The sequence below is a fragment of the Pagrus major genome, chromosome 22, assembly GCF_040436345.1.
Source record: "Pagrus major chromosome 22, Pma_NU_1.0".
In the NCBI taxonomy this organism is placed as follows: Eukaryota; Metazoa; Chordata; class Actinopteri; order Spariformes; family Sparidae; genus Pagrus; species Pagrus major.
The window spans coordinates 20,752,804-20,779,289 of record NC_133236.1 but is presented as its reverse complement, the minus strand read 5'-3'; the positions used below and the strand labels follow the sequence as shown (position 1 = coordinate 20,779,289).

Below are 26,486 nucleotides of genomic sequence, written 5' to 3'. Positions count from 1 at the left end.
CCGTCACCTGTTTTGCAGGATGCGTCCTCAGGCTCTCCTCTGTGCCCTTGTGACAGTCTCTGTCACTGTGGCTCGGCCTCACCTCCCTCTGCTCTCCCCAGAGATGGTGGACCTCATTAACAAGGCCAACACCACCTGGACAGTGAGCACGTCTTAATCATCCGATACAAATATATGTCCACCTGAGGAAACCTGCTGTCACAGATTGTGGTCCTGAATATTGTGAATTCTGTAATCTCTGATTTTGACACCGTACTTTTGCTCCAGGCCGGGCAGAACTTCCAGAACGTTGACATCAGCTATGTGAAGGCACTGTGTGGGACTTTACTGAATGGACCCAAGCTGCCAGAGGTGTAAGTTTAAACAGTGCACTCCCACTAACTAAGTATATTTACTCATATCCGCAGTGCCCAGTGACCGTCCTTTTCTTCCTTAGAGTTCACAACATTGAAGGCATAAACCTCCCAGACACCTTCGACCCACGGCAGCAGTGGCGCAACTGTCCCACAATCCAACAGATCCGAGACCAGGGGTCCTGTGGGTCCTGTTGGGTAAGACTGACAAAACAAGTAGGCAGTAATAGAATCAGCACAGAGATTGCTCAGTTGTGTTCCCTTTCTTTGATTTCCCACAGGCCTTTGGGGCAGCTGAGGCGATATCTGACAGGCTGTGTATCCAGAGCGGTCAGAAGATCTCACTGGAGATCTCTGCTGAAGATCTGCTGTCCTGCTGTGATGAATGTGGGATGGGGTGAGTTTTCAGTGCAACAAAATCAGTGAACCCCAGGAGGGCAGTTAACAACACCTGTGCTTCTATTTTCCTGTGGATTCAGCTGTTTCGGTGGTTTCCCCTCCACTGCTTGGGAGTTCTGGGCAAAGAAAGGGCTTGTGACAGGAGGCCTGTATGGCTCCAAAGTCGGTGAGTGTGAACTGAAATGTGTGTGTACAGCCGAAGTATTTAAAGTCTGAACTGAAACTGTGTGTGTGGTGTATTTGACAGGCTGCCGACCCTACAGCATCGCTCCCTGTGAGCATCACGTAAATGGGACTCGTCCTCCCTGTCAGGGTGAACAGGAGACTCCTAAGTGCGAGCAGGTGTGCATTGGTGGATACTCGCCATCATATCCCAAGGACAAACACTTTGGTACAGACCTCTAAAATGACTACTTTTCTGTCATGTCTCATCTTGCATCTACCTTTGATGATATTCTTCTCTGTGTCTCCATCTGCAGGTAGACGTACATACAGCGTCCCGTCCCAACAGGAGCAGATCATGACTGAGCTGTACAAGAACGGGCCTGTGGAGGCAGCTTTCTCTGTATATGCAGATTTTCTGCTGTACAAGTCAGGTGAGGCTTGTTTGATTTTGTTTCCACATTGGTTTAAACTCTGAAACTCTAAATTAAACTCACGAGTTCCATATTACTGTAGGTGTGTACCAGCATGTGTCAGGGGAGATGCTGGGCGGTCATGCCATCAAGATCCTCGGCTGGGGAGAGGAGAACGGGACGCCCTACTGGCTGGCTGCAAACTCCTGGAACACTGATTGGGGAGATAAAGGTACGACGAAAGCAGGGTTTGGGACTGTGTGCTGGTCACATATTGTTTCAAGCACAGAACAGACACATCCCACATAATTGGTCTGTGGTAAAGAAGTCTTGGCCTTAAATCGTGTTTTTGTGTTTACTCATTTCAGGTTTCTTCAAGATCAAGCGTGGAAATGATGAGTGTGGTATCGAGTCCGAGATGGTTGCAGGAATCCCAAACAACTAGATCAAATGAGTCCTGGCTGCGAATCAAGTCAATCAAGAGAGATTAAAATAATGATTTCAAGTAGAGAGAATAAATTGCACAACATGGTGAAACAAGAAATAAGACATAAGAAAGTCATATAAGAAGTTTTGTGGCCTATGTGTGTATCTAAATTACATTTACTCAAACTGTAATAAAGTACTTTTTAATGTTCAATTAAAATTCTACTTTTTCTCTACAATTATTCAACACCTTTGGTAAGATAAGATGTTCCTTTATTGATCCCCCTTGGGAGAAATTCACAGGTAACACAGCAGTACAGAGGGAAATAAGTAGCAAAGAATAAAATAACAATTGATTAAAAATATTATAAAAACTATTAGAATAAAAATAAGCATACTATATACTATATACAGTAACTGTCCTTACTTTGCACAGATTAATTGACATACCCTAAACTCCAATTGTTGGTTCCCCCGAGGATCTGAGGCCTGAAGTTATCCAGTTTTAAAAGAAAATGCTGGAATCCAGTAACTTGTAGACTCACACAGGCAGCAGAAGGTGGCGGTAATGCCCGTGATAGGTTTGCAGAGCAAGGGCTCTGAGGCAACAGCACATAAAAAGGAGGAAGACACAAATGTAGAGACAACAGAGCACTTTCTTATACTTGTTGTGACACAATCCAGAATGTAAGGAAAGATAAACCCCAAATACATACATGTACTGTACATTTCTTCTCTTTTAGAAATATTCTGTTGAATAACAACATATTAAATTTATAATCAATGGTATAATCATTATTATAATACTACATACATGAATGTCATTTAGCCAAATCCTATTAATTGTAGAATGAGCTTAAGAATGAATTTTCTTTACTCTAGGTGTCTAAAAAAAGGATGAAAAAAGCCCATCCAGAAACCTTTGCACATAATTTGATTAACACTAGCCATATTTCCATATTTTTTCTATGCTAGGCAACTATGTTAACTCAGCTGAGTATGTTTTGTTTCTAGTTTTCTTTTTTCAGTCTTCTTGCACATAATATTAACCACATTATGACTTTCCAATGCTTAAGTAATTATGTTTACATATACCCCATGTAGCTAGGAGTTTTGATTACGTTGTTTGTATCAGTATGATAACGAATTTAGTTTGTTGTTCTTTTTTGTATAATTAATAATGTTTTTTAAAAATCAAAAGAGGAAGAAGAAAGGCGTTTGAGTGCCATATTTGTAGTTTGTGAAGGAACTACATCGGTATGAGCACATTCGAGGGCGGACCGTAATATGAGGCGGACTTTGACATTGGACGCTCCTCCTCAAACTTCCGGTCCAGTGACAACCCGGAAGTGTGAGCTCCTGGAGAAGAGAGCGGTGAATAACAGGCTGCAGGTGATACCGGCTCCTCCTCACCGTCGTCAGGGCTGATGGGACGAGTCGGAGAGGCAGTAAAACATCTTTAATCTTAGCTGGTGGTGATGAAGGCAGGTGGTCGGGCTTTAATCCGTCTGTCTGTCAGTTGTCTGTCCCGTTGTGTCGGTTAAGGAGACATTTTAAGCTAACGTTACCAGGTTACGTTAGCTGTCTACTTTCTGCTCCTAAATAAGCCGGGTCATGTTGTTATCACATTTGGAGCTATGGAGAACATGTTGGGAGTGTGTTTCCAGACCTTACACGGTGTTCATCTGCTCCCTCACGGCCGCACTGTGCTATCTGTGGGGCCGCAAGTGTCAGGTCAGTCACAGCGGTCAAGGCCAGCGGTAATGACTGCACAAAAACATGTTTTTATTATGTGTTTAATGTCATTTTTAACCTTACTTTATTTGATTGTGCTTGTTCAATTTATTTTATTGTGTTTTAACGTACTCTATTTTTTGTTAATCTTAATCTGCTGTAGTTCGGATTTTATTTAAATTAAATTAAAATTCGATTACATTTCCTTTTTAAACCTATTCTACCCTATTTTATTATCTCATTTTTTAATTGTCTGTTTTTTAATGTAATTTTACTAAATTTTATCATATTTTCGTATCTGATTTATTTTGGATTTGATCTAAAGCTACTATTTATTTATATTTTTCTCACTCTTTTTTTCAGTGAAAGTTTTTGGTGATCATTCCGCACAAAATTTTATGTATTTAAAGTGACACTTTTTGGCACAAGGTCTCTTTATTCACACACCAGCAAAATCCCCACCTAAATGATCTTTTATAAAAAGTATTTATGAAACTAAATAACAATAATGTTTTTTGATTTGCATTTGTATATTTAACGTTTGCCTGATATTTCTCTACTTTGTTCTACGAAACCGAGGGAACTATTATGACATTATGTTTAGGCCTGAAACTGATGCTTTATTTTAACCCATATTTAGCATTTATAGGCAGCAAATGAACAAGTTATAGATGGTTTATAACACAGTGTAATGTAAATGTAAATGTCATATTAAGCATCCATAACTGGTGCATAAAGCTGTAATAGAGTCTTGATAACATTATTTAACATAGTTATATATCTTTGTCAGTGTTTGTTGAACTTTATATGCAAGTTATTGATCCCCCTTGGAGGAATAATAAATGATGACAAATACAACTGAAAGATGTCAAAATATAGTTTGTCATTATTTGCTGATTACTTTTTTAATTAATTGCTTTTTTGGTTAGTCTATAAAATTTTAAAACACTGTGAAAAATGTGATATCCTTAAATAACTTCACCAGCAGTCTCAAAACCAAAGATATGACAATCATATAAAACAGAGAAACACAAAATCTTCACATCTGAGAAGCTGGAATCTGCAAATGTTTGACTTAATTAATTTTCTATTTGTCAGCTACACAATGAGTGCATGTTAGATCGATACCGCATAGTACTCATGTTATATACAAGTCTAAATGTCATGTGATAGTTAATTATCATAACCATATTCTGAAATCAGAAATCTGAATAATGTTTTTTCAAGTCAGGTGGTTGTTTTGCGGAACAGACACACACACACCCTGCCTTTAAGTCCCATTCCTCTCATACTGTTCTTCCCTGTTTTGCATGCTTGGCTTGTCTGTCACAGTTGTTTTTCAAAGTGTTTTCAAACCTTATTATTTTGTCTCTTTCTTCCTCCCAGACGCCAGCCCTAGTTACTAGCAAGACCTTCAGTGCTTTCCTCCTCAAGCACTGTCCTGTGGTGTCTGAGCACTTCAGTCCCACTCCGTGGTGCTGGGGAGGTCGGCTCCAGACGCTGGTCTGTGCCTTTATCAAGTCCAAACCTCATGCTGCTTATCGCAAGTAGGATAAAGCGCCTTCATGAGTTCCCCTTGTTCTCTTATGTTCCTTTTTTTTTTCTTACTACAGTATCAGTATATTTTTTCATGAAAACCCTACATTCATGTAAGAGTATGAAGCTTATGTGTGTTGAAATAACTCATAATCTTAAACCTATAGACTGATGAAATAGTAATTTATGTGTTGTTAATGCTCCAGTAATCCTCACTTCATTCCTCAGTGAGCTGATCCCCACGGTCGATGGCGGTCAGATCTCTCTGGACTGGGTGGACAATCAGGCCAGTGTGCCTTACCCAGAATCCTCTACCCGCCCCACGGTGCTGATCCTCCCAGGCCTGACAGGGAACAGCCAGCAGTCCTATGTGCTCCATGCCATTCGCCAGGCCACCCGCCGCGGCTACAGGTCAGTGGTGTTCTTAACACATCTTCTGTCTTAAATGATGAAATTCTTTATCTGTGTGCCAATATTTTTTTTTCCTAGATGTGTGGTCTTCAACAACAGAGGCGCCGGAGGGGAAGAGTTGTTGGTAAGTACAATGTCGGCAAAGTACGTTTCTGCGAACCACGTATATGTTGAAACTTTACATTTCTTTATGTAGCGACTTGATGTTGTTAGGTTAAATTTTATGTCACAATAGTACTGTCCTTATGTCTGTTTGGGTTCAATGTTCAATGTTTTGGCTTAAAATACCTGGGTTTGTCCCCAAAAACATGGCTGGAGAATGTCCAGGCGACTTGCTGCAAATATCCAGTGATCTCATGCTGACAAATGTTGAAACGCTGTCTTGAACAGTGGTCTCCGGCTTGACAGCCATCTCGCCCAGCTGTAATGCGACTGCCATTCCCTCGAATCACTGACATGAAATTCAGCTTATTTACATGTAGTGTAAACGTGACATGACAAGCATACTGTATGTAGTGATGTCAATATGGTACATATGACGTTTCTGTGGTTGCAGAATTTTATCCAAAATAACTTACAATAAGTACACTGAACCATGTGGATACAACCCAAAAATAGCACAAATCATCACACATCAGCTTCATCAATTAACCCAAAGTTACGCTGAGGCTCTGATGCTTCTCCGGAGGTAGTATCAGAGCAGCAGCAGAGGCGAGCCAGCGTCTGTGTGAATGGATAAGCCGGCGGCGCGGAGCTGGGGCGTGTCGATCTGATGGTGTTCGCAGTCTGATAACAAAACAGATCCTTCACTCATTAAATAAAAGAGAAATGACCTGCAAAACAACATTACAGGACCAAATAACAGTAACGTAGTAACTGGTAGTGTCTTTGGCAACTTACATGAGGAAAAAAAATACCGCAGTTATACGTGGAGAAGTGTCTATCATCCTGTCTGTCCTACTGACTCTTTGTCACATTTCTGCCCGAAAAACAGTGTCTGTCCCCGGCAAAAAACTTTAACTCACCATGTGTTTGTCTCCTTCCACTATTGTGTTGTTGTAGTTACTGTCTTGAAAAAAATCACCGCGACGATCAGCCCTCCCGACTTCAGTGAACTTTCCCCCAGAAAACAGCACCACTCCCCGCGAGTGACAGAGTCAGACAGCGTCCTGTTCACTGATGGCGATTATGTAATTATGTAATTTTGTCACTTTCCGGGATGCATGGTGGGTCAGGATCTCATTCATAACACATTATAACAGCATCCATATGATTATAAACAGTCAGCGGGTACTAACAGGTGGACACCGGGGGAAACACGTTGAAAAAAACACACAGATGTAAACATCATGACGTGTACCTTTTACGCCTCTTTTGGATCCGCAGCGCTGGAGTGCTGTATGAATTGACACACTGGTGCGGCTTTGCTGCTTGGTTCTGTGTGAACAAACAAAGGCTTCTGATTGCAAAGTAGCTTCACACCTTAGAGTTTGCACAATGATGTATCAGTCTGCAGGGAGCACTACTTTCAGCAGTCTTGAGTAATTATAGTTTATAGTAATTCACCTATTTTGGACAGAAACAGCAAAGAAGCTTTCCGAATAAGGATTTCTGAGAGCAAATCTGTCCTCACACCACTGAAACTGAGCAAAACCTGCTACTAGAAGAATGCGATATATGAAAATGATAAACGGTTATATCTATTTTTGTAACACTGTGAAATTAAATACAGATTTTGAAAGCAATATCACTTTGGGAAGTGTTCTGTCTCTGCTAAGAGTGGATATTCATGATTTTCTTTTTTTTTTATTGTAACAGAATTCCATCAAAAGACCAAAACCAACATGTTGAACAAGTATTGTCAAGTATATCCAAAGTTTGATATATTTCTTCTTTTGTTGCATAATTCTCCACTGGGGTAAACATAGTAGTTTACAAAAATAATTACAAATCCTTGTCAGTTCACAGCTGGAAATGGTCCCCAACAGAGATGCTATTTACTCCAGCTTGATAGAAGTTGAAGTTATTTCCCAACTCCACTGTCAAAGGAAATTACTTCTCCTTTTGGAAAACTGTTTATTTGTGTCCCATAGACAGGCAGGATAGATTACAAACCATTGAGAGACCAACTGTGCCAATGTTGTTTTTGGCCTTTTCGTTGGATTTGTAAACAAAAAGATAAAAACAGAATGAAGCCAGCTGTAACATTTCAAACACAAAATCTAGAACTGGAACACTGCATGTAACGCTGCTGCTCTGTCCCTCTGCTCGCTTCAGACACCTGTCACCTACTGCGCCGCCAATACCTCAGATCTTGAGCATGTGGTGCAGCATGTCAAAGGACTTTACCCACATGCCCCTGTGCTTGGTGCTGGTGTGTCTTTGGGAGGGTGAGTTGGTCTATAGTGCTTCCATCCGCTTGCATTCTCCGAGAAAATGTAATCAGAAAGTTGTTTTCTCCTCAAATTGATTCCAGCTTTGTTTCCCATCTCTGTCTTCCCTTTAGTTACTACCTTTTCGACAAACTTCCTGCTTTTTTTTATTCTTTGTTCTTCTTCGTTCACCTTCCGCAGCATGTTATTGTTAAACTACCTGGGCCGTAAGCGCACAGAGTCGGGGATGGTGGCGGGTTTGACCATCTCTGTCCCCTGGGATGCACAGAAGTCCTCGGACTCGATGGAAGAACCTCTCAACTGGCTGCTCTTCAACACGTACCTCACGAGAGGCCTGCGTCGTGCTGTCACCAGGTCGGAAATACTGCAGTTTTATAAACAATTACTTTAGTTTGACATTTCGGGTTGTTGACTCAGTAAACATCTTGTTCTTACAGGAACAGGAAGGTTCTGGAAAAAGTGGTGGACATTGACTATGTCTTGAAGGTATGGCCCGGCTTCACATTCACTTCTCTGTAGCAGTTTCTCTTCATCTCTTCCTTTTTCGTGTGATATTTCCTCTCCACTGTCATTTAATGTCTTCTCTATCTTGTAGGCACGGACAGTCCGTGAGTTTGACGAACGCTTCACCTCTCTGCTGTTCGGTTATAATTCTTGTACGGAGTATTATCACGATGCCAGCCCGGACAGAAAACTCCACAATACAGCAGTACCCATCTTGTGTCTGAACGCTGCAGATGACCCCTTTTCTCCAAAATACGGTCAGTAGACAAAAGGAGAGGATGGGCATTGTGTTTGGCCTAGAGTTTTTAATGTAGCTTTTCATTAGCTGACACTGTAATTTGAAGTCTGTGTCTGATTTCATGGTTGGATGTATGTTACCTGCAGAATATTATTCATAAATAAAACAATAATTCTGTCCACTTGACACCCACTAAATTTATGATGTACCCTGGGACACTCCACCTTGAAGCACAAGGCAATATCACGTTCAGCCCCAGCCCTAACCCCTCAACGGCCAAACGTCAAAAAATGTTTTGGATCTACTGTGACTCAGCAACTCTTACTAAATTCAACTCTTTTTTTCAATGTATTTTCTTTCAGCATTCCCGTTGACCATAGTCCAAGCCCTGCCCAATGTTGCTCTGTTGTTGACGGCCCATGGCGGACACATCGCCTTCCTGCAGGGTTTGTTTCCACGTGGTGAGAGCTACATGGAGCGCCTCTTCGGTCAGTTTGTCCAAGCCGTCTTTGAACACCCGAAGGACATCAGGAAGGCATGTGGCATTAAGGAGGAGAAGACGAGCTGATTGTTTTTCATCGTGTTTGCACTCTGAACCAGACCTAACATTAGAACGACTCTTAACTATGAACAATATGAAGTCACGGGCAACAACCTCATTGCAACAAATCACTAAAATGCATTGCTTAGCTTTGCATGCAGTTATCTCACCACAGAAATGTTGGGTTTGCACTGAGAATGACCAACTGTATTGTACAATCATGTGACCTCACTGCTACTAAGCTAATCTACCTCTTCATCCTCTCAGGTTCTCTTTTCATGAGCAATCAAAGAAGATTGAAAAAAGTAGAAGAACTTTCAAGTATTCAAGAAAATCTTTCAGCAGATAAGTTCATAAAACACGAAAAATGATGTACAGTATACTGTATATATCAATTTTTCTATTTTAACTTTTCAATAGAATGTAATTTGCTTTTAATCATAATCTTTCTCTCATATGCCGTCCCATCTTCACTTAGAGTGCTGTAGCGTCGCTGAAAACAAAATGCACAAATTAGAAAACGAGCACTCAGATTGTAGAATTTATTTGAAAATGTTATTTAAAAAGAAATGAATCAAATGTGAAAACTAGAAGACTAATAATTGTCCTGTGCTCTTGTTTGACCTCATGTGCTGTTTTTGTTTTTCAACACTTGTTTATTGAAGTGCGACATTCCTTAAAGAATTCCATTAGCGTGTTTTAGACCAGAATGCATACTTTGCATACAATTTCTCAATGCATACCAGACTCTGAGGTAATCCTGCAGGTAGCTCAGCTGTTCGAACTGTCAGTGTCACCCTTAAAGCTCCCACACAGCAGAAATACAAAAAAGAAAATCCATTAAATGTGAAAGTGCTGCTTGTAGATGCTTTTGCAGTGCGCACGGTTGCAATGTAAATGATGCAGTACCTTACAGGTAAATTAGCTGACACTGCAGTAAATCTGCAGTGTGTTACTTACTTGAGGTATTTTCACCTGCTGTCAATAATTTAATCACAAGTGGTTCTGAATTTATGTGTGTTGCTATCTGCCTTTTGTTTATCATTGGCGCCGTAGTCTATCATGTCGGCATCCACGTCCACATGATTGTTATTAGGTGTGTAGTTATAAGAGGGAGGGCATTTGTCCTGAATTTAATCACTGATTTTAAGTCTTAATACCTGGGCCAGGTCCGTGTGTGTGTGTGTGTGTGTGTGTGTGTGTGTGTGTGTGTGTGTGTGTGTGTTTGTGTGTGTGTGAACTGAATGTCTTTACAAATATCAGTCAAGAATATGCTAAAGGTTTTATTATGTGTATCACCAATAGTCCACTGATGATACAAACTAAGGATGAGCGAGTACACCATTAGCTGTGTCTGTATCCGTACTGGTGCTCAAACAGGAAGTGTGTGTGACTGAGCAGAAGTTCATTGTTTAAACCTGAAATTGATACGGGTTGATCTACTATTTAACTATTTACAGAACAGCCTCAGAACTGAGCTTCAGATCAATGTTTTTGATCACAAGACAAAGAAAAAAGTTTTCTTTAACATGAATGAATGAACTTCAGTCAGCTACCTGATGAGGATTTTCATCATGAACAAGAACGGATATTGACACATTTTACTTGAATAACACCGTCTGTATCGGACAGTCGTTTCAGCAGAGTACTCGCTCAACCCTAATACAAACACCATTGTATGATACCAATACCATGATATTCTTAATTTACGATTTGTGTCATTTTTACCAGAAGCTACAGTTGTTTGATATGAGGGTATTTCGATTAAAGCAGCAAATGTTGCTGATTGTTGGCTTTTTAAAGGGTAACTCCACTGTGTGTTTACAGGTCTTGGGTAATACTACTGCATACATGAAAAAGTAGTATTAAGCCTTTTGTGGCTCCAGAAGAAGCTGCATGAAATCTGATAAATTACCTACAATCGGCTCAGTTGCATTGTGGGTAATGTAGGCACCAGGTTTTGAAAAGCAGTCCAGTAGTCTAGCACTCCTGTAACACTGTTGGACTCATTATGTGCTGTTTAAAAAAGAACCAAAACATCAAAATCATTGTAGTAGAACCAGAGATATCAACTTCTTTTTCAAAACCCGGTGCCTACATTACCCACAATGCAACTTAGCCACTGAGTGACATCACTGGAAGCAATTTATCAGATTGCATGCAGCTTCCCCTGGAGCCACAAAAGGCTTTATACTACTTTTTTCACATATGTAAACACACTTTAATGTGACAAATTGGTGGAGTTGCCCTTTAAGTTCAGTTGCTCATCAGCTGTTTTGCTACTTTCACCTGCCTTTATTTGCTGTGTTGTTTTCAATTATTATTCATTTTCACTTCTGTATGAGCTGCCACCACAACTATGGGCATTATGAACATTCTCTTTGGTTTTTGGTTATTGAATTACACTTGAATTAAAGAATGACAAGAATACAAACTCTCATCTCAGTCGCTGATTTTACTTCACTGTCACCAGTGGCTGTGGGGTCATAGCACATAATTCAGCCTGGGCTAGTTTTGTTTTGATCGATACGTGTCCCAATGTTGGTATCAATGGAAAAATGTCATAGCACACGTGCGGCCCGTCACCAAGTTCAGCTGCCAGCTGAAATCTGAGCCGTTTTATCTCTTGAGCGGTGGGGTCATTAATGTCGCTGATTAACCAGGCAGAGTATCAATAATTAACTGTGAACAATAAAGGCCCACGCCCTCTGTCACAATGCGAACCCTTCAGCCTCATTTAGATTCATGCAATGACGCTGCGGCCTGGAAAACATCCAGTGGCATGTGGAAAAAGCAAAAAAACAAAAACCTAATGGAGCACACGCTTTGTCCTGCTCGCCCTCAGTTTTGATAATTTTCCTTCCGGCTGTCAATTATGTGAGTGTGACTCTCAGGGGGAAAAGCTCACAGCATGATCATTTTATAAAGAGATTGCGTTTTGAAAAACTGTGGATCTGTTACATCAGTTTACAAAAATATCATGATAAGGAGGTGGAAGAAAGCACTTGAGAAAAATACAGAAAACGTATCTTGTGTGCTTCTCATTTTTGTTTCCCCTTTCTGTCATCTTATACAGTGACTTTATCATTGTTTTCTCAAGCCTCCACTAAATCTCTCTGGTACTTGCGTCAGCAGAGAATAATAAATCACTGCTAAATGACACAGAAATCACAAATCAGTTTTGCAGTTATGTTTTAAAGTCATAAAAACGGCACTATGCACATGTGGATTTTGAGAGAGAGAACAACTAAAAAGCAATAAAATCCCACAAAAAAATAGCTTTAGGTTTAGCTGAGAGTGATTTCTACCCCCCCAACTTATTCTTTCTGTCCACTCCATCCTCCTCCCGCCTGTATTCCTCTACCTGGTGTGATGGGAGGAGCCTCAGGTTATCGTTAATGATTCAACACCCAGAGCTGCTGAGATTGACAGATAGAGAAAGAGCAGGAAAGATTGAGAGTGAGAGATAGCTGGAGAGAAGTAAAAATAGTAAAAGCTGAGGAGCAGATAATGTAAGCTGAGAAAGTGTGCAGCGGTGGAAGAAGTAATGCCAGAGAGGTTGCAGAGTGCATGTTTGTATGTGCTCAGGTGCGTCTGCAGAGATTGCAGCGGATACTTCTCTACAACTGAAAAAGTGGATCTCGTGAGCAGTTCAGGGTGATTATTTGGCTCCTATGATCCATGAGGCCTTTATTGGCTGGACTGACGTTCATCTTCTGTTCTGATCCACACACAGCCTGCAGGTGAGTCTCAACATATTTGTGTCTTTGAGAGTTCATGTAAAGAGAAGATCCTAAAGGCATTAACACAGCTGTGTTGTTTAGTCTTCATTTCATCACGTGGCTCAAAGTCTTCTCTTTACTCATTAACGGCAAAATACACCTTTCTGTGGCTTTCCTCCTTGAGATAGTGTGGTTATTATAAATAAAATAAAAAAGTGATGATCTCCGTGTGCCAGAAACCCGAGTTTTCCAGGCTCTGAAACGCACCACGAGACTAGACGAGACACATGTTCTCTCCAGGTTTCTATTACAGGGCATCTTCTGAGAATTCAGCTGTAGTTACACTCGGCCATGAATTAGTAATGAGACAGTATGGAGTGTACAGTGTGCTGCCTGCCTGTATCAGTATAAGGGTGATCAATGGAGTCCTCATGTTCCTGCTGTGCAGCTAAAAAGCAGACAGAAATATTTCACTTATTTTTGTTTTAGCTGTCTCAGCTAATTTCTCATTTTTCGTTCTATCCCTGAAGCATTCGCTGGATCACTGATAGAAATGTGTCAAACTTAAAGGTGCAATATGTAAGAATTGTCCACCTGATGAATTCATACTCCAAACCAGTAGGGGGCGGCACATCACCAGCGTAACCACTAATTGTTGCTGCCATTTGCTAGTTAGCTCTGTTAGCTGCGCAGCTCGCGGTCCGGACAAGGAGTTAGGAGCAGTGGGGGAGTGTTGGTGTTTACGCCGCTAGCTCAAGAGCTTTGGACTGTGACAGGCTGGGGCTAGCTGGTTAGCATGCTAACTTCAGTAAATATAGTTGCAGCTATACTTAGATGTCATAACATCAAAACAGAGTTCTACACAGTTTGTTGATAATTTTAGTTAATTATTGGATGTTTTCAACTAAAATTCTTACATATTGCACCTTTAAAGGGGAACTATGTAGTTTTAGAGAAGAATTTTATTATTCACAATATTAATGAGGTAATAATCCAAACTCAGACGTTTTTATTTTTTCCATAACTGAATAAACAGGCTGTTCTCAGAGGAAAGTAAGGTCCCCTGAACACTGTTTGAAGGGTGGCAGGGTCCGCCACATATAAACAAAGTAAAACAGTATGAAATTGTGTTGTCAGTTTGTTTATTCAGTCATGAAAACGAAGACAGTTTGATTATTTAGTCTTTTAAAGCATGAAAAGATCTTTCTCTTCTGATTAAAATTTCTTCCCACAACTACAGATTGCTCCTTTAAGATTATTAAAGAATTACGAATCTTTATTGATGATCTCAGCTGAAAATCTACCCGAAATATCTGCATCACATAACGACAGCACAACCAGCAGTGTGCAGCAACTCATGGGATCGCTGCTTGAACTCCAGTTGCCCCGGGCTGAAAGCACACAGTTAAACTAACAATGGTTTTCCTTCATTAAATGTTGACCAGCAGGCAGTAAAGGTTATCTTCCCAATCTGCCCCAGTCGTCTCTCTTTATAGCTGCCAGTTCCTAGAAAGCTTACAAATTATGTGTCTGTGTGGTTAATAAAACACCCCAAGACAAATTTGAAGCCCTTGTATGGTGTAACATGTCGCAACATATTATTCGTCGCCCTTGTGTTCACAGGCCTATTAACTCCAGGCGCTGCGGCTGCATTTGGTTTGTGCCGGACTGCATCAGCCTATCGCATTTTTGCGTCCTTTGACAGTGAATCATTAGTGTGGTGTGATGGATAATATTTCAATTTAGGTCACTAGGGTTGCTGTCTTAAAGGGCCAACTGTTCTTATCCAGAATCACCTTTTCCCCTGTCAAAGAGACACTGATAATGGAACAGGAGCCATTTTATATCCCCCTCTGTCACTGTTTGTTGCTCTATTGCTCAGTGACTTTATGATGCGCTAACATCAAGCTAATCTCAGAGCTGTCCAATGTTCAGGGTGAGGCTGCGGTGACTCGGGTCACGTGATGAGCAAGTTGGCAAACAGCTTGTCCAGGTCAGGCTCTACTGGAGCGGATACTTGTGTGTGTGTTTAGGTTATTGGTCAGTGTTTGTAGTGATTGTAATGTTTGGCCTGTCAATAGAGACGTAAATATCTTTCCATCAACAGCATAAAGAAAATGGCGGAGAAGCCTCGTTGTCAGGGCTTTTGTCGACAGATATCCTGGATGAAAAAGAACGAATCTCCATCAGATTTGTTAGCATGTGCACACATTTGTTGCTAGGCTATCTCCGCCTTAAACACAAAACTGTACAGAGGAGGTTGTTAAAGGAACAATTCACCTAAAATATAAGATTTGGTCATTATCTACTCACCCACATGCTGATGGAAAGTCGTAGTTTGTAGTCCACAAAACACTTCTGGAGCTTCACAGCAAAACAGCATAGCAACTAAAGTTAATGGGGACTTGTTTTATAAGATGTCATTTACACCCTTTTAAAAGCCAAAATATTCACTGGGATCACTTCATTCGGGATCTCAGGTAGCAGTGGAGCCACTTTTTTATTTGTTTATTTATGTTTTAAAACAAGTCCCCACCTACTTCAGTTTTTTAGGTGAACGCTGCAACGCTATTTTGTTGTGAAACTCCAGAAACGTTTTGTGGACGACAAAACTTCACTTGACTTCCCATCGGCATGGGGGTGAGCATATAACGACTGAATCTTCAGTTTTGGATCAACTGTTCCTTTAATGCACCACATTATTATTATATTCTAGAAGCACACAAGCAGACAGAATAATAAAATATGCATAGGCGCTCAACCTGCATTAAGGGAGCTAATAATGAAGGTTTTTTTGGTCTACTTTTGGCAGGTTTTGTGCAGTCACAGGTGCAGTAATAGAGGTTTAGCAAAAGCTGGCAGGGTGTGACAGCATTCAGACAGCACCCTGTTGACTGTCCATCATTAGTGTGCATTATTCAGCGAGGCTCTTGCTGTGTGCCGGCAGTGGAGCAGAGTTCAGTGCCTTGTGAAAAAGGCACCAGACATACAGTTGAAATAACATTTCTGGGGCTTTTAGTGTGTTTAGGTTCCCACATACCAACATGTTTGATATTTTATGTCTGTGTTCATGTGCATCATTTACATAAATCTACTTGCCTATAACTGATTGTGCTGCGGATTATCTGTTTCCTCCCATACTGTATATTTTTTACTTTTTGAGCAGTCATGGAGAAGCAACTAGAGGAGCTGAAGCGGCAGCTAGAAAAGCAATGTCTGATCAACCAGGAGCTGCAGAGGCAAAACACAGACCTGGGTGAGTGCAACCATAACTTTATACTCTTTATAACATTAAAGAGTAACTTCATAGAAGACTACGCCCAACATCACAGCTAGGTGTGGTCTATAGTTGGGTTGTGACCACATCCAGCTGTGATACTGCTATGTTACCTAGTGGGACAATTAGGATTGAGGTGTGTTCAGACAGAAAGCAAAGTGAATTTCCACATTGTTTGCTCATATTTGGTTGAACGGTTTGTGTTTATTTGCCCCAAATCGTCAATGTATTGTCTACAGGCCCACAGATGTTAGCTATAAGCTGGCTAGCAGCAGATGCACTAGGATACTATTGATTTTATGGTTTGGTTAGGTTTAGTCACAAAAACCACTTGGTAAGAGTTGAGAAAAGCTCATGTTGTGGATTGAAATACCTGGTTTGGTCACCGCAAGCAGAGCAGGGGATGTCCCGACGTCTTGTCAAAAATATCCATACAACATCCATTTGGTTGCCAGAAACATGGCTGGAAACTGTCCCGAGGTCTCCTTAAACATATCCAGTGGAGTCAACATGATCACTGGCTTGGCACAACTTCTCACCATCCCCTCCAGTTCATTGTTGTTTTCCTCCAGTATTCCTCATTCTTAGTCTTGTCTCTGTATTTTTATGAAAGAGATGCATAAAGCCCAAGGATGAGTGTGAATTTTTCACTCAAGTTGAAACATTTTCTACTTGCACGGACGCGCACCACTTCTCGCAGCCTTGAGCGAATTTGTATCATTGCATTTTAATTGCTTTTTCACATCATCTGTTCTTGCAGTCTGTCTGAACACAGACTGGTATAGTAACTCTTTAATGCATGTGTTTGCAGAATTAATACATGAGCAATGAAAACATCAAATTGCAATGTCAGTGCAAATCTGTAACAACAATGCCGGCTTAAGAAAGACTGACTGATATGAGCTTATCCTACATACATTAGATCAGTGTGATATTAGTTAATTAATAATGAGCATGGCAAAAAACAATTTGTTTGAGGTAATTTAGAAAAGTGTCTATAGTTAATGCACCAGAGGAATGAGAACACATAATAACACATCTTAAATAACCAAATTTCATGGATTGTTACAATTATTATTATTTATGTTAAAATAATGAGAATGGCTACTTTCAACCTCAAAAATCCCGGCCAAAAGCAAAGAGCAAAAGAGTCCCGGCCTGGGACTCCTGTTTCCTGTCATATCTTGAGCTGTTCTATCAATAAAGGCCAAAAAAATCCAATACCTGTCTGCTATACAATTAACATGCATGGAGAGCATCATTTCACAGACGTTAGCAGCAGGTTCCTTGTGATGTTTTGCATGTTAAATATGCTTCTCTGCTTTAATCCACACAGAACAACGGCTGCAGGAGAAAGAGAAGCTTCTGCAGGATCTCCAGAGTCAATATCATGACCTGGGTAAGAGTTCAACATGGGCACTAGGGGCAGGGACTCACACACACACAGATACACAAACACACCATGGTCGAGGTGACCTCTGATTCTACATTCGGCTGAAACTTGGCACCAATTTACAGTAGTTAACCCTCCGTTTGTGTTCCTCTGTTTGTCTGTTTCAGAGTTTCCCTCTCAGGGCGGTAATGAGATTGAACCAGAGGTCAGGAAGAGCCGTGCGGCTGTCATTGCCCCCGAACCGATCCCTGAGACCCTGGAGATTACACGCACCAAGGTCAAGAAAACTGCCAGGTCGGTAATCGGCACTGATAACGAGAAGAGAATATCCCATTTGAGCCGGACTGGACAGCGTTTTTGCTTTTTCCAATTTAATTGCCTCTCCTGCACATTAATAATGTATGCTGGGTAAGCATGTTGTGTGGGAGCTGCCGAAGATTCCAGTGAGCTTAGACTAAGACGGCTTCTTTCACCTCTCATCATCAGCGAGACAAATCTGATCGTCAAAGCCATCCAGAAGAATGATTTCCTGGGCCGCCTCGACGAAGAGCAAACAGCCATGATGGTGGATCTCTTAGTGGTAAATAACTTCAAACCGGGGGAGGACGTCATCAAAGAGGGCTCTGAAGGAGACAGAATGTACATAGTAGCAGGTATGGAGATGTATGGGTGTGTGTGTGTTTCTGTCTGCAGGTAATGGAGGATTTTATTTTGAAATAACCTGAATTGAATTCTACTTATTTCTGTGTGATGCAACTTTCTTTTCCTTCCACCATTTTAGATGGTGAGCTTCGTGTCACCCAGGCAGGCCGGGATCTCCGCCAACTCACCACTGGTGACGTGTTCGGGGAGTTGGCCATCCTGTACAACTGCAAACGGACAGCAACAGTTAAAGGTCAGCCCCGAGAAGCACATACTGATGTATAGATAGTATAGAAGGTGTTTGACTTTGGGATCATTTGTGTTGATTCACAGCCAGATTACTGTACTGTACATTAGCTAGCCTTAAGCGAGCGAGCAACGGCACGCTCTGTGTGTTTTACTTCAGGTCAACCTCTAACTAAACTCAGCACTCAGTAGTGATTCTTTTCCCCCTCTCCTCTCTGTAACTTTACATTCATGAAGTGAAGTATATTTTCCTTTATTGTGTTATGTAGTATTTTTGTGCATGTAAAAGGTCTGCAAAGTGAAAAAGCCAAAGGGAGCTACTTTCTCTCACAGAAAACACTGCTCCTGCACTGCCTGGTTTGGAGTCGAGCTTTTTATTACGTATCTTATGTGCGTCACTATGTAACAGCCGTTATATAAATATATATTTTTATATATTTATTATACAATATATACGCTCGGGTCAGTCAGCGGACATACAGTTGCTACTGCTGCAGCGCGTTATTTTAGATCACACTACCTTGCTCGGCATGACCCGCCCTACTCTGCCTCTGATTGGCTACATCCTGCCTGTTCAGTAATGCGCATGTGCAACTCTTGAACACTTGAGCTAAAATGCAGCGTTCAAGACAGTGTGAAAAGGGATGCTGCCGCAATGCACCGTATGAGAAAAATAATGTGTTTTTTGAAAATTAAAGTATCTAGACCTATTCTGCTAGGACCTCCAAATAAAAGTATGAACTTGAAAATTTGCATAATATGACCTCTTTAAAGTACACAAACACCCAACAATTGAGGTCACTTCTGCAGTTTGTTGCTGCAGTCAGGTTGATAAATGGGAGTGAAGATAAATCCACTCTTCAATCCCAAAAATGAAAAGTAATCGCTAAAGTATCCTCCCATTAGGAGATCAGAGCAGCATCCAGTATGTACTCCAGAGATGGCTGACTCTATTTTAGTCCATAACGGCCTCTATGTATTCTTGTGTAATGACAGTAAAACCGTTCAGGCAGACTTTGCAGTTTAAACTTCAGCACTCCTCACTTTCATTTACATTGCAGCAAAGACAACAGTGCGTCTGTGGTACATGGAGCGACAGACCTACAGGACGATCATCACCAACAAGTCCAAGAAGAAACGAGAGCAGCTCATGGGCTTCCTGAAGACGTGAGTTTTAAAGACTCTGCAGCTGCTGTGCATGTGGTGGTTTCTTCTTATGTCACACTGCCATAACAGTGTTGGCATCTTTCATGGCTTCATGAGTCATATCACAACTATTTCTAACCCGGCTGCTATATTTTCTATATGCTGTCACAGGTCTCGTACTCTGAAGGACCTGAATGACGTCCAGCTGTCCAAAATCATTGACTCAATGGAGGAGGTGCGTAAATGTGAACTTAGAACTGTTCTCATGTCCAACTACTTGATTAACTACTAATCCCATTTGCAGGATTTGAGGATACATACTGTAAATCTTGGTAGTTTGACACTTGTATTAACATTTGTGGCTTTGTTCTTCTGTCAATCACAGGTGAAGTACCAGGACAAAGATGTCATTGTTCGAGAAGGAGCAGAAGCAAACACATTCTACATCATCCTCAAAGGAGAGGTAACACGGCGTCACTTTTAAAGGTTGCGTACACAGTATGTAAACATGCACTCGTTCTCGTCCCTCATGCCTGTTCCCCCCCTCAGGTCCTGGTGACTAAGAATGTGAATGGGCATCAGAAGCAGATTCGTAGGATGGGAAAAGGGGAGCATTTCGGAGAACAGGCCCTGATACGGTAAACATACAGTAGCAGCCTGACACATGCCTGAGGATATTTGTCCGAGCCTTGTGCAACATTCCCCTCTCTGGGCACCTACCCTTGGCTGCTGTCATCTTTGACATTATGGTTGCACAACCTGCCAATTATCGTCTTGTCACCATGTCAGCCAATTTTGGGAGAACTCAAAACATTTGGCCAATGTTTAACTGTTCTTCCTGTTGTGTTATTGCATCAAACCAACGTAGTACATGTTTACAGGGTCAAGATGTTTGTTGTCTTACTGGTCTTACTTAATGACAGTAATGGCAGTTTTTCTGAGCTGACATGTGAAATGTTTTTCCTCTTGCAGGGAAGTCTTGAGAACTGCAACCTGCTCTGCTGACGGCCCTGTCACCTGCTTCTCCATTGACAAGGAGTGAGTCTGACACGACATTAAATTCTGAGTGTAAACGAAGGTGATGCTCCTGTTCAGACAGCGGCTGTTAGTCCCTGAGAATACATCCGTGAAGGAATTCCTCCAGTGTGTTTGTCTTCTTTGTTTGCACTTTGTTTAATGCTCAGCTCAACTAACAGTACCTTCTTCTCCTGAAGGGTATTTGAAGAGACAATTCCCATAGAGCACCTGGAGCTATTTGATGAGTATGTACCATAAAACACACAACATTTTTTCCTCTGTCTCTGATAACAGTGTGATGTGTACACAGACTGCCATGATTAGATTCTTGCTCAAATCTTGACCCTCATTTGTTTTTTTCCCTCCCAGCTCCAAAGTGCTGCAAGAGGCACAAGCTCCAGTGAAGTCAAGGTGAGTGAGGCTGTGGGAGATGATAAGACTTGGTGGGAACACAATCATATGGATCACATAAATGAGTCCCTTAAAATGAAATAACATTCGTTAAAGGTTCTCCATCTGTCTGTCTCTGTCAGTCCCAGCTCCACTCTGAGGTTTAAGGATCTGGTTCCTGTGTTGTATCAGGAGGGTCGCTTTCAAGGGGATCCTGTCACTCTTGGAGTCGGAGGGTTTGGTCGTGTTGAGCTGGTGAGTGTTTTTTTGTGGATCACAACTGCAATAGTTCTCTGAAAACAGTACTGGGTTAGTTGGATTTTACGGCATTAAAAATGGACAGAGCATCCACTGGTTTCAAAAAGAAGGTTGATTGTAAGTAAGCTTATGAGAAAATGACCCTACTTCTCACTTGATTTATTACCTCAGTAAACATTTTCCTAATGAGTTTATGGTCTCGATCTCTAGATTCAAGTCTTCTTCAACACAGCATGATGTTCATTTAGTAAATTATGGTCCCATAAAACCCTGATACAGAGAAAAGAAGGTTGTCCTCTCCATATTTCCATCCTCATAACTCTTTTCTGATTGTTTTTTTTATTTAACAGGAGACGAATGCTATAACAAATAAGAAAAAGTAAAAAATAAACAAATTATATAAAAAACCCTCCTGCTCCCCCCAAAATGTAGACTTCATATTAATGTTAATTAATGTATTTATCATATTAAGAGGAAAATATATTTACTTTCTACTTTTAAAGTTTTAACAGAAATGGTTGAGTCGATCTATCAGCTAACTTCAGCCTCTACAAACTGTGGCTGTTGGTGTTTAACTCTCTCATCCTAACATTATTTCAGTAAAAGTCATTGCTTGTTGTCATTTTAAGATGACCACAGTGAATCATGGGACTTATTACGCCATGAAGCGAGTCAGCAAGAAGCACATCGTTGCCAAGAGACAGGAGGAGCACATGCTGTTTGAGAAGAAGATCCTTAAAGCCACCCAGTGTGACTTCATCGTCAGGTATCACAGACGCACACAGTCGTATAATTTCAACATATAAATGCAGTTTAACGTGCAGAAAAAGAGTATTGGAGTTAAATACTGTTTTTTTTTCTCTGTAGGCTTCATGCTGCTTTTAAAGACTCACGATACATCTACATGGTCATGGAGTTCTGTGTTGGAGGAGAGATCTGGACCAAACTCAAAGAAGTGTAAGAAACACAAAGACACAGACATTTAGATATTTCTATTCAGTTCAAACTGAAGATTCAGATACACAAAGTGGGATCATTCATCAGTGTAAACCAGTGGGATATTATTGAGAAAGGAAGTTTTATTTGATTGCTGTAAAATTGGTCATCTACAGTGACAAAAACAAAATCAACTTCAGTTCCTAAGAGCTGTTGGTGCGAAGACAAATGAAAATATCAGCAACAGGAAGTGCTAAAAGGTGATAAATGTGTCTGAAAGCGAGCAGAGGAGTATGTCTTGAAGAGGTGTATTTCAACCATGTCTCTGTGATTTTCAGAGGGCGTTTTGACGAGCCCGTCGCTGTGTTCTGCACTGCCTGTGTGGTGGAGGCCTATGCCTACCTCCACAAGAAGAACATCATGTACAGAGACCTGAAGCCTGAGAACCTGATGCTGGACGTAAAGGGCTACGTCAAACTGGTGAGAACTTACCCGCATGTGTGTCGATTTCTACGATCTTTAGAGGGTAACGCCACCAATTTTACACATTAAAGTGTGTTTACAGGTAATGCAGGCACCAGGTTTTGAAAAGCAGTCCACTTGTATAACACTGTTGGACTCATTGAGGTTTCTATGAGACAGTTTAAAAAACAAATGATCAAAATCGATACAGCAGAACCATCTTGCTTTTTAAAACCTGCTGCCTACATTACCCAAAATGCAACGTAGCCACCGAGAGCTTCAAACACGTCAATTCACACCTGGCAGTAAATGCGTCTCCTCCTTTGATCGGCTCTGCAAATATACACGTTCTGTACATCACTGGAAGAAATGGATAGGTTATTTGCACAAAGAAAGAAATATCTTCATGTGTTGCGTTTGCTGAGTTAACAAGAAGCCTCAAGTACTTAAGAATTTGTTGTAGGCAGCTTTTCATAAAGTTTATTAAGTGTCTCCTAACACAGTAAGTGTCAAAACTGAGCGTTTTTTAGGGGAGTCTGGGGAGTCTCAGCTCAGGCCTCAAAGAAGTGGCCTTCAGTATGTTATATTCTTTAATAAATTTAATGCAAATGGTGAAATCATTTGAAACAGTGTGTTCAAACAGCTGTTGGGAGGTAAGAAGATGCTTTTCATTACTTTTTCCACATATGCACATATGTCCCAAAACCTGTAAAAACACTTGAATGTGTAAAAGTGGTGGAGTTACCCTTTAAGGACAAATAAAATATGATGGTAATGCACTTGTTAAGGTGTGTTTACTAGTGTTTTTACATGCAAAGGCTGCACCAAGTTGCTGGTATGCAAACGTTAATGTGTAAGATTTATATATTTCCCTCTCTTGGTGTATGTGTGTGTGTGTGTGTGTGTGTGTGTGTGTGCGTGTGTGTGTGTCTGTACAGGTGGACTTTGGTTTTGCTAAGGAGATGGTGCGCGGTGAGAAAACATACTCATTTGTCGGCACTCCTGAGTACATGGCCCCGGAGATCATCAAGAACCAGGGACATGACTTTGCAGTTGACTTTTGGTCCCTTGGCATCCTGATCTTTGAGCTACTGGTGGGGAGGTAACACCAATACACGTGCAATCATCTGATAAGCTTAAATAAATAAAGACTTATGTAGCAAAAGGACGATTATGTCACAAGACAGTCACAAGAATGTGGTGAATGAATGAGCCGATGTTAGCCAGCAGATGGCAGCAGGGAAGTATGACTGACATCTGCAGAATTCAGTGTCTGCAGTTACAGGTTCAGGCTATCCAACACCAGCTGACTGAATCAGTTCTATGGTGGACCTCACTTCTTCTCTTTTTTTTCCTCTCAGCCCTCCCTTTTCAAGCTCAGAGCCTCAGAAGATTTACGCCAAGATTCTCGACGGGGTGCTAAAGTATCCACCTTACCTGAGCGAGGCAGCCAAGTCCATTATCAGTAAACTGTGCAGGTGAAACGGTCATCATCATGATTAATATTTCATACACTGATAAAGCTGTGGAATGAATTCAAAATGAAGTCGGTGTGTTGCCAGAATAACTTTCCCATGAAATAGAATTGGATCATGTAATATGCATGTGAAAATCGTGAGAAGTTTGAGTGTTTCATACGGTACAGAGCATGAATTATGGAACATATCTGAAAATCAATGCACTGTATTATAATATGCACTTCATGGCTTTTCAATGCAAATTTCTTGAAAAGTGAAATCTCATGAAATATTTAAGGTTAATTCACGAGTGACGTCTTCTTTTTGCAGACCTCGGCCAGGCCAGAGGTTAGGAAACACCAAGAACGGGATCAAAGATGTGCGGAATCACAGGTAACCATGGCGACATGTCATATGATCGTAAAAAATGTGCGATGTCACATAAACCTTTGGTGAAAAGACACATTAAGTATTCACCACCTGGCCTACTTCTTCTTCTTCTTCTTCCTCCACCACTGAATCTTTCCATTTCTTTCTCATTCTCGATATGTTTGACCTGCAATCTCGTCTCATCTCTTCCCCGCAGGTGGTTTGGCAACATGAACTGGCACAAGCTGCGTGTGGGTCAGCTCGACGCCCCCACAGTCCGACTTATACGCAAGGCAAGTCAAAAGCCACCGCCTGAGCTTGTTTACTACTATGTGAAAAGAGGCTTTTGTGTGGTTGTGGAGGAAAAGAAGCAAAAAGCACTGCCAAGAACACTCTCTTCCAGAGAGGATTGTGTTGAGTAATTTAGACTTACTGGCTGCACTTTTTTTTTCTTTAATATTAAAACATGAAATACTGAGTGTACAACAATCAAAATGAATTTTTTCAAAGGATATTATTTATACAGCCCAGTATCCTGGCAGTTTGTAATTGAAATTGTCACAAAATGTATCTATAGGACTTGAAGAAGATTGGATTTGACCAAAAATTGGTAGTTTTTTGTTTCAACATATCATTATGAGGTTAATGTTGAATGCACAATATAATCAATATAAAATAATGACACCATCGGCGTTAAGATTCCCTATAAACTTCATTTTCACAATGTAGTTTTGTAAATTTTGTGACTATTTCACAAACTATTTCCTTTAACATTCAACCGAAGTCACGATCTTTCCTTAACCCTTAACCAAAGAGAACATTTCATCACAGTCCTGTATGCCTCCCATCCATCCTGACTTTGCCTGCGCAGCGTGGTTCATAAAGAGTGTTTCGTTCACTCAAAGAAACATTGAGCAGGCACAGTAATATTAGTTTGAAAGTCGTGTCTGTGTACAGGAATCTGTCGTGGGACTGTGTTGGAATCTAACACTTCAAATCTCAGCTAACATTTTCTATCCTTGGCAGAAATGTCAAAGAAACTACTTACTGCTCACATTAAGGAGCTGAGTGAGTTTATTTATTTATTTACAGAAGCCTTAAACAGTCATGGGTTAAACATATTTCCTCAGTTTTCCCGTGATAACAATTTTATTTGTTTTCTCATGATAACGGGTTAATTTATCTTATTATCTCGGGATAACGAACCTCGTTTTCTAGAGATAACATAGTAAATAACTTGTGATCTCAAGATAACAGCATTAAAAAAATGATTACAGTACACCTATGACCGTTCAGGCTTCCATGCATGTTACATGTACCCACAATTTTCGATTAACTATTATTTTCTCCTCCTTCAGGGCCCCTGCTACATCAACTTTGATCGTTTTCCTCTTGATCAGACCAAGGTAGAGGAGGAGTTCTCTGGTTGGGACCGTGACTTCTGACCTCTGTGACCTCCTCTAGACCACAAAAGTCAGCCGCATCACCCACCAAATCAGAAAAAACCTCCCTTTAAGCCAGAACATGGTCACATGATGGTAGTAGGAGCTTTATATTGAGAAAAACACAAAAAACATAATCCATTTCATGTTTGGTTATGGACAACCATCGAGGAGGCAGATGGACAGAAATGTGAGAGGGTGTGAAGATGTTAGGACGTTCTGTTTCTGAATGCAGAATGCTGATGAAGAAGTGTTTATAACACTGTTCACTGATTAGAATAAAACACCCGTCCAAGTGCTTGCTCGCTGAGAAGATAAGGCTTGAGTCATATTGTGCAGTCTGTACAAAAGGCCAGCTCGTACCAAACCTGACAAATAAATCGATACTGATGTCATATCTGTTGTGTTCTGTTAGATCTGACGCTTACTTGCTCGTAGCAAAGCTGCTAAATGCTTTAATATTGCTAAAGTTGTTGTTTTTTTTATTGTGAACTGTCACTTTTTTTCTTTGTTTTTGGATAATCTGTGTCTGTGCAGATTATTTTCACGCACCTTGATTGTATTTTAAAAAGATCACAGAACATCCCGATGAAAAATTTCTATGACTCGAGTTTAGTAA

The 26,486-nt window shown here is 40.8% G+C and overlaps 1 protein-coding gene across 1 annotated transcript; it reads left to right on the top strand.

Moving 5' to 3' along the window:
• The first annotated feature begins 19 nt into the window (after positions 1-19).
• On the top strand, positions 20-26,486 carry LOC141017732 (uncharacterized). The gene is made up of 39 exons (XM_073492462.1): positions 20-142; positions 268-353; positions 437-551; positions 635-750; positions 833-918; positions 1,000-1,143; positions 1,232-1,348; positions 1,431-1,559; positions 1,696-1,764; positions 3,314-3,480; positions 4,874-5,034; positions 5,252-5,434; positions 5,513-5,558; positions 7,712-7,824; positions 8,008-8,181; positions 8,265-8,313; positions 8,423-8,588; positions 8,932-9,132; positions 15,999-16,088; positions 17,446-17,525; positions 17,670-17,800; positions 17,989-18,155; positions 18,284-18,397; positions 19,452-19,557; positions 19,708-19,771; positions 19,922-19,999; positions 20,086-20,174; positions 20,509-20,574; positions 20,751-20,798; positions 20,923-20,964; positions 21,087-21,198; positions 21,831-21,967; positions 22,069-22,158; positions 22,476-22,617; positions 23,538-23,701; positions 23,961-24,077; positions 24,387-24,449; positions 24,643-24,718; positions 25,784-26,486. Exons 1-39 carry the CDS (start codon positions 20-22, stop codon positions 25,868-25,870), a joined length of 4,308 nt encoding a protein of 1,435 aa, XP_073348563.1. The 3' UTR covers positions 25,871-26,486.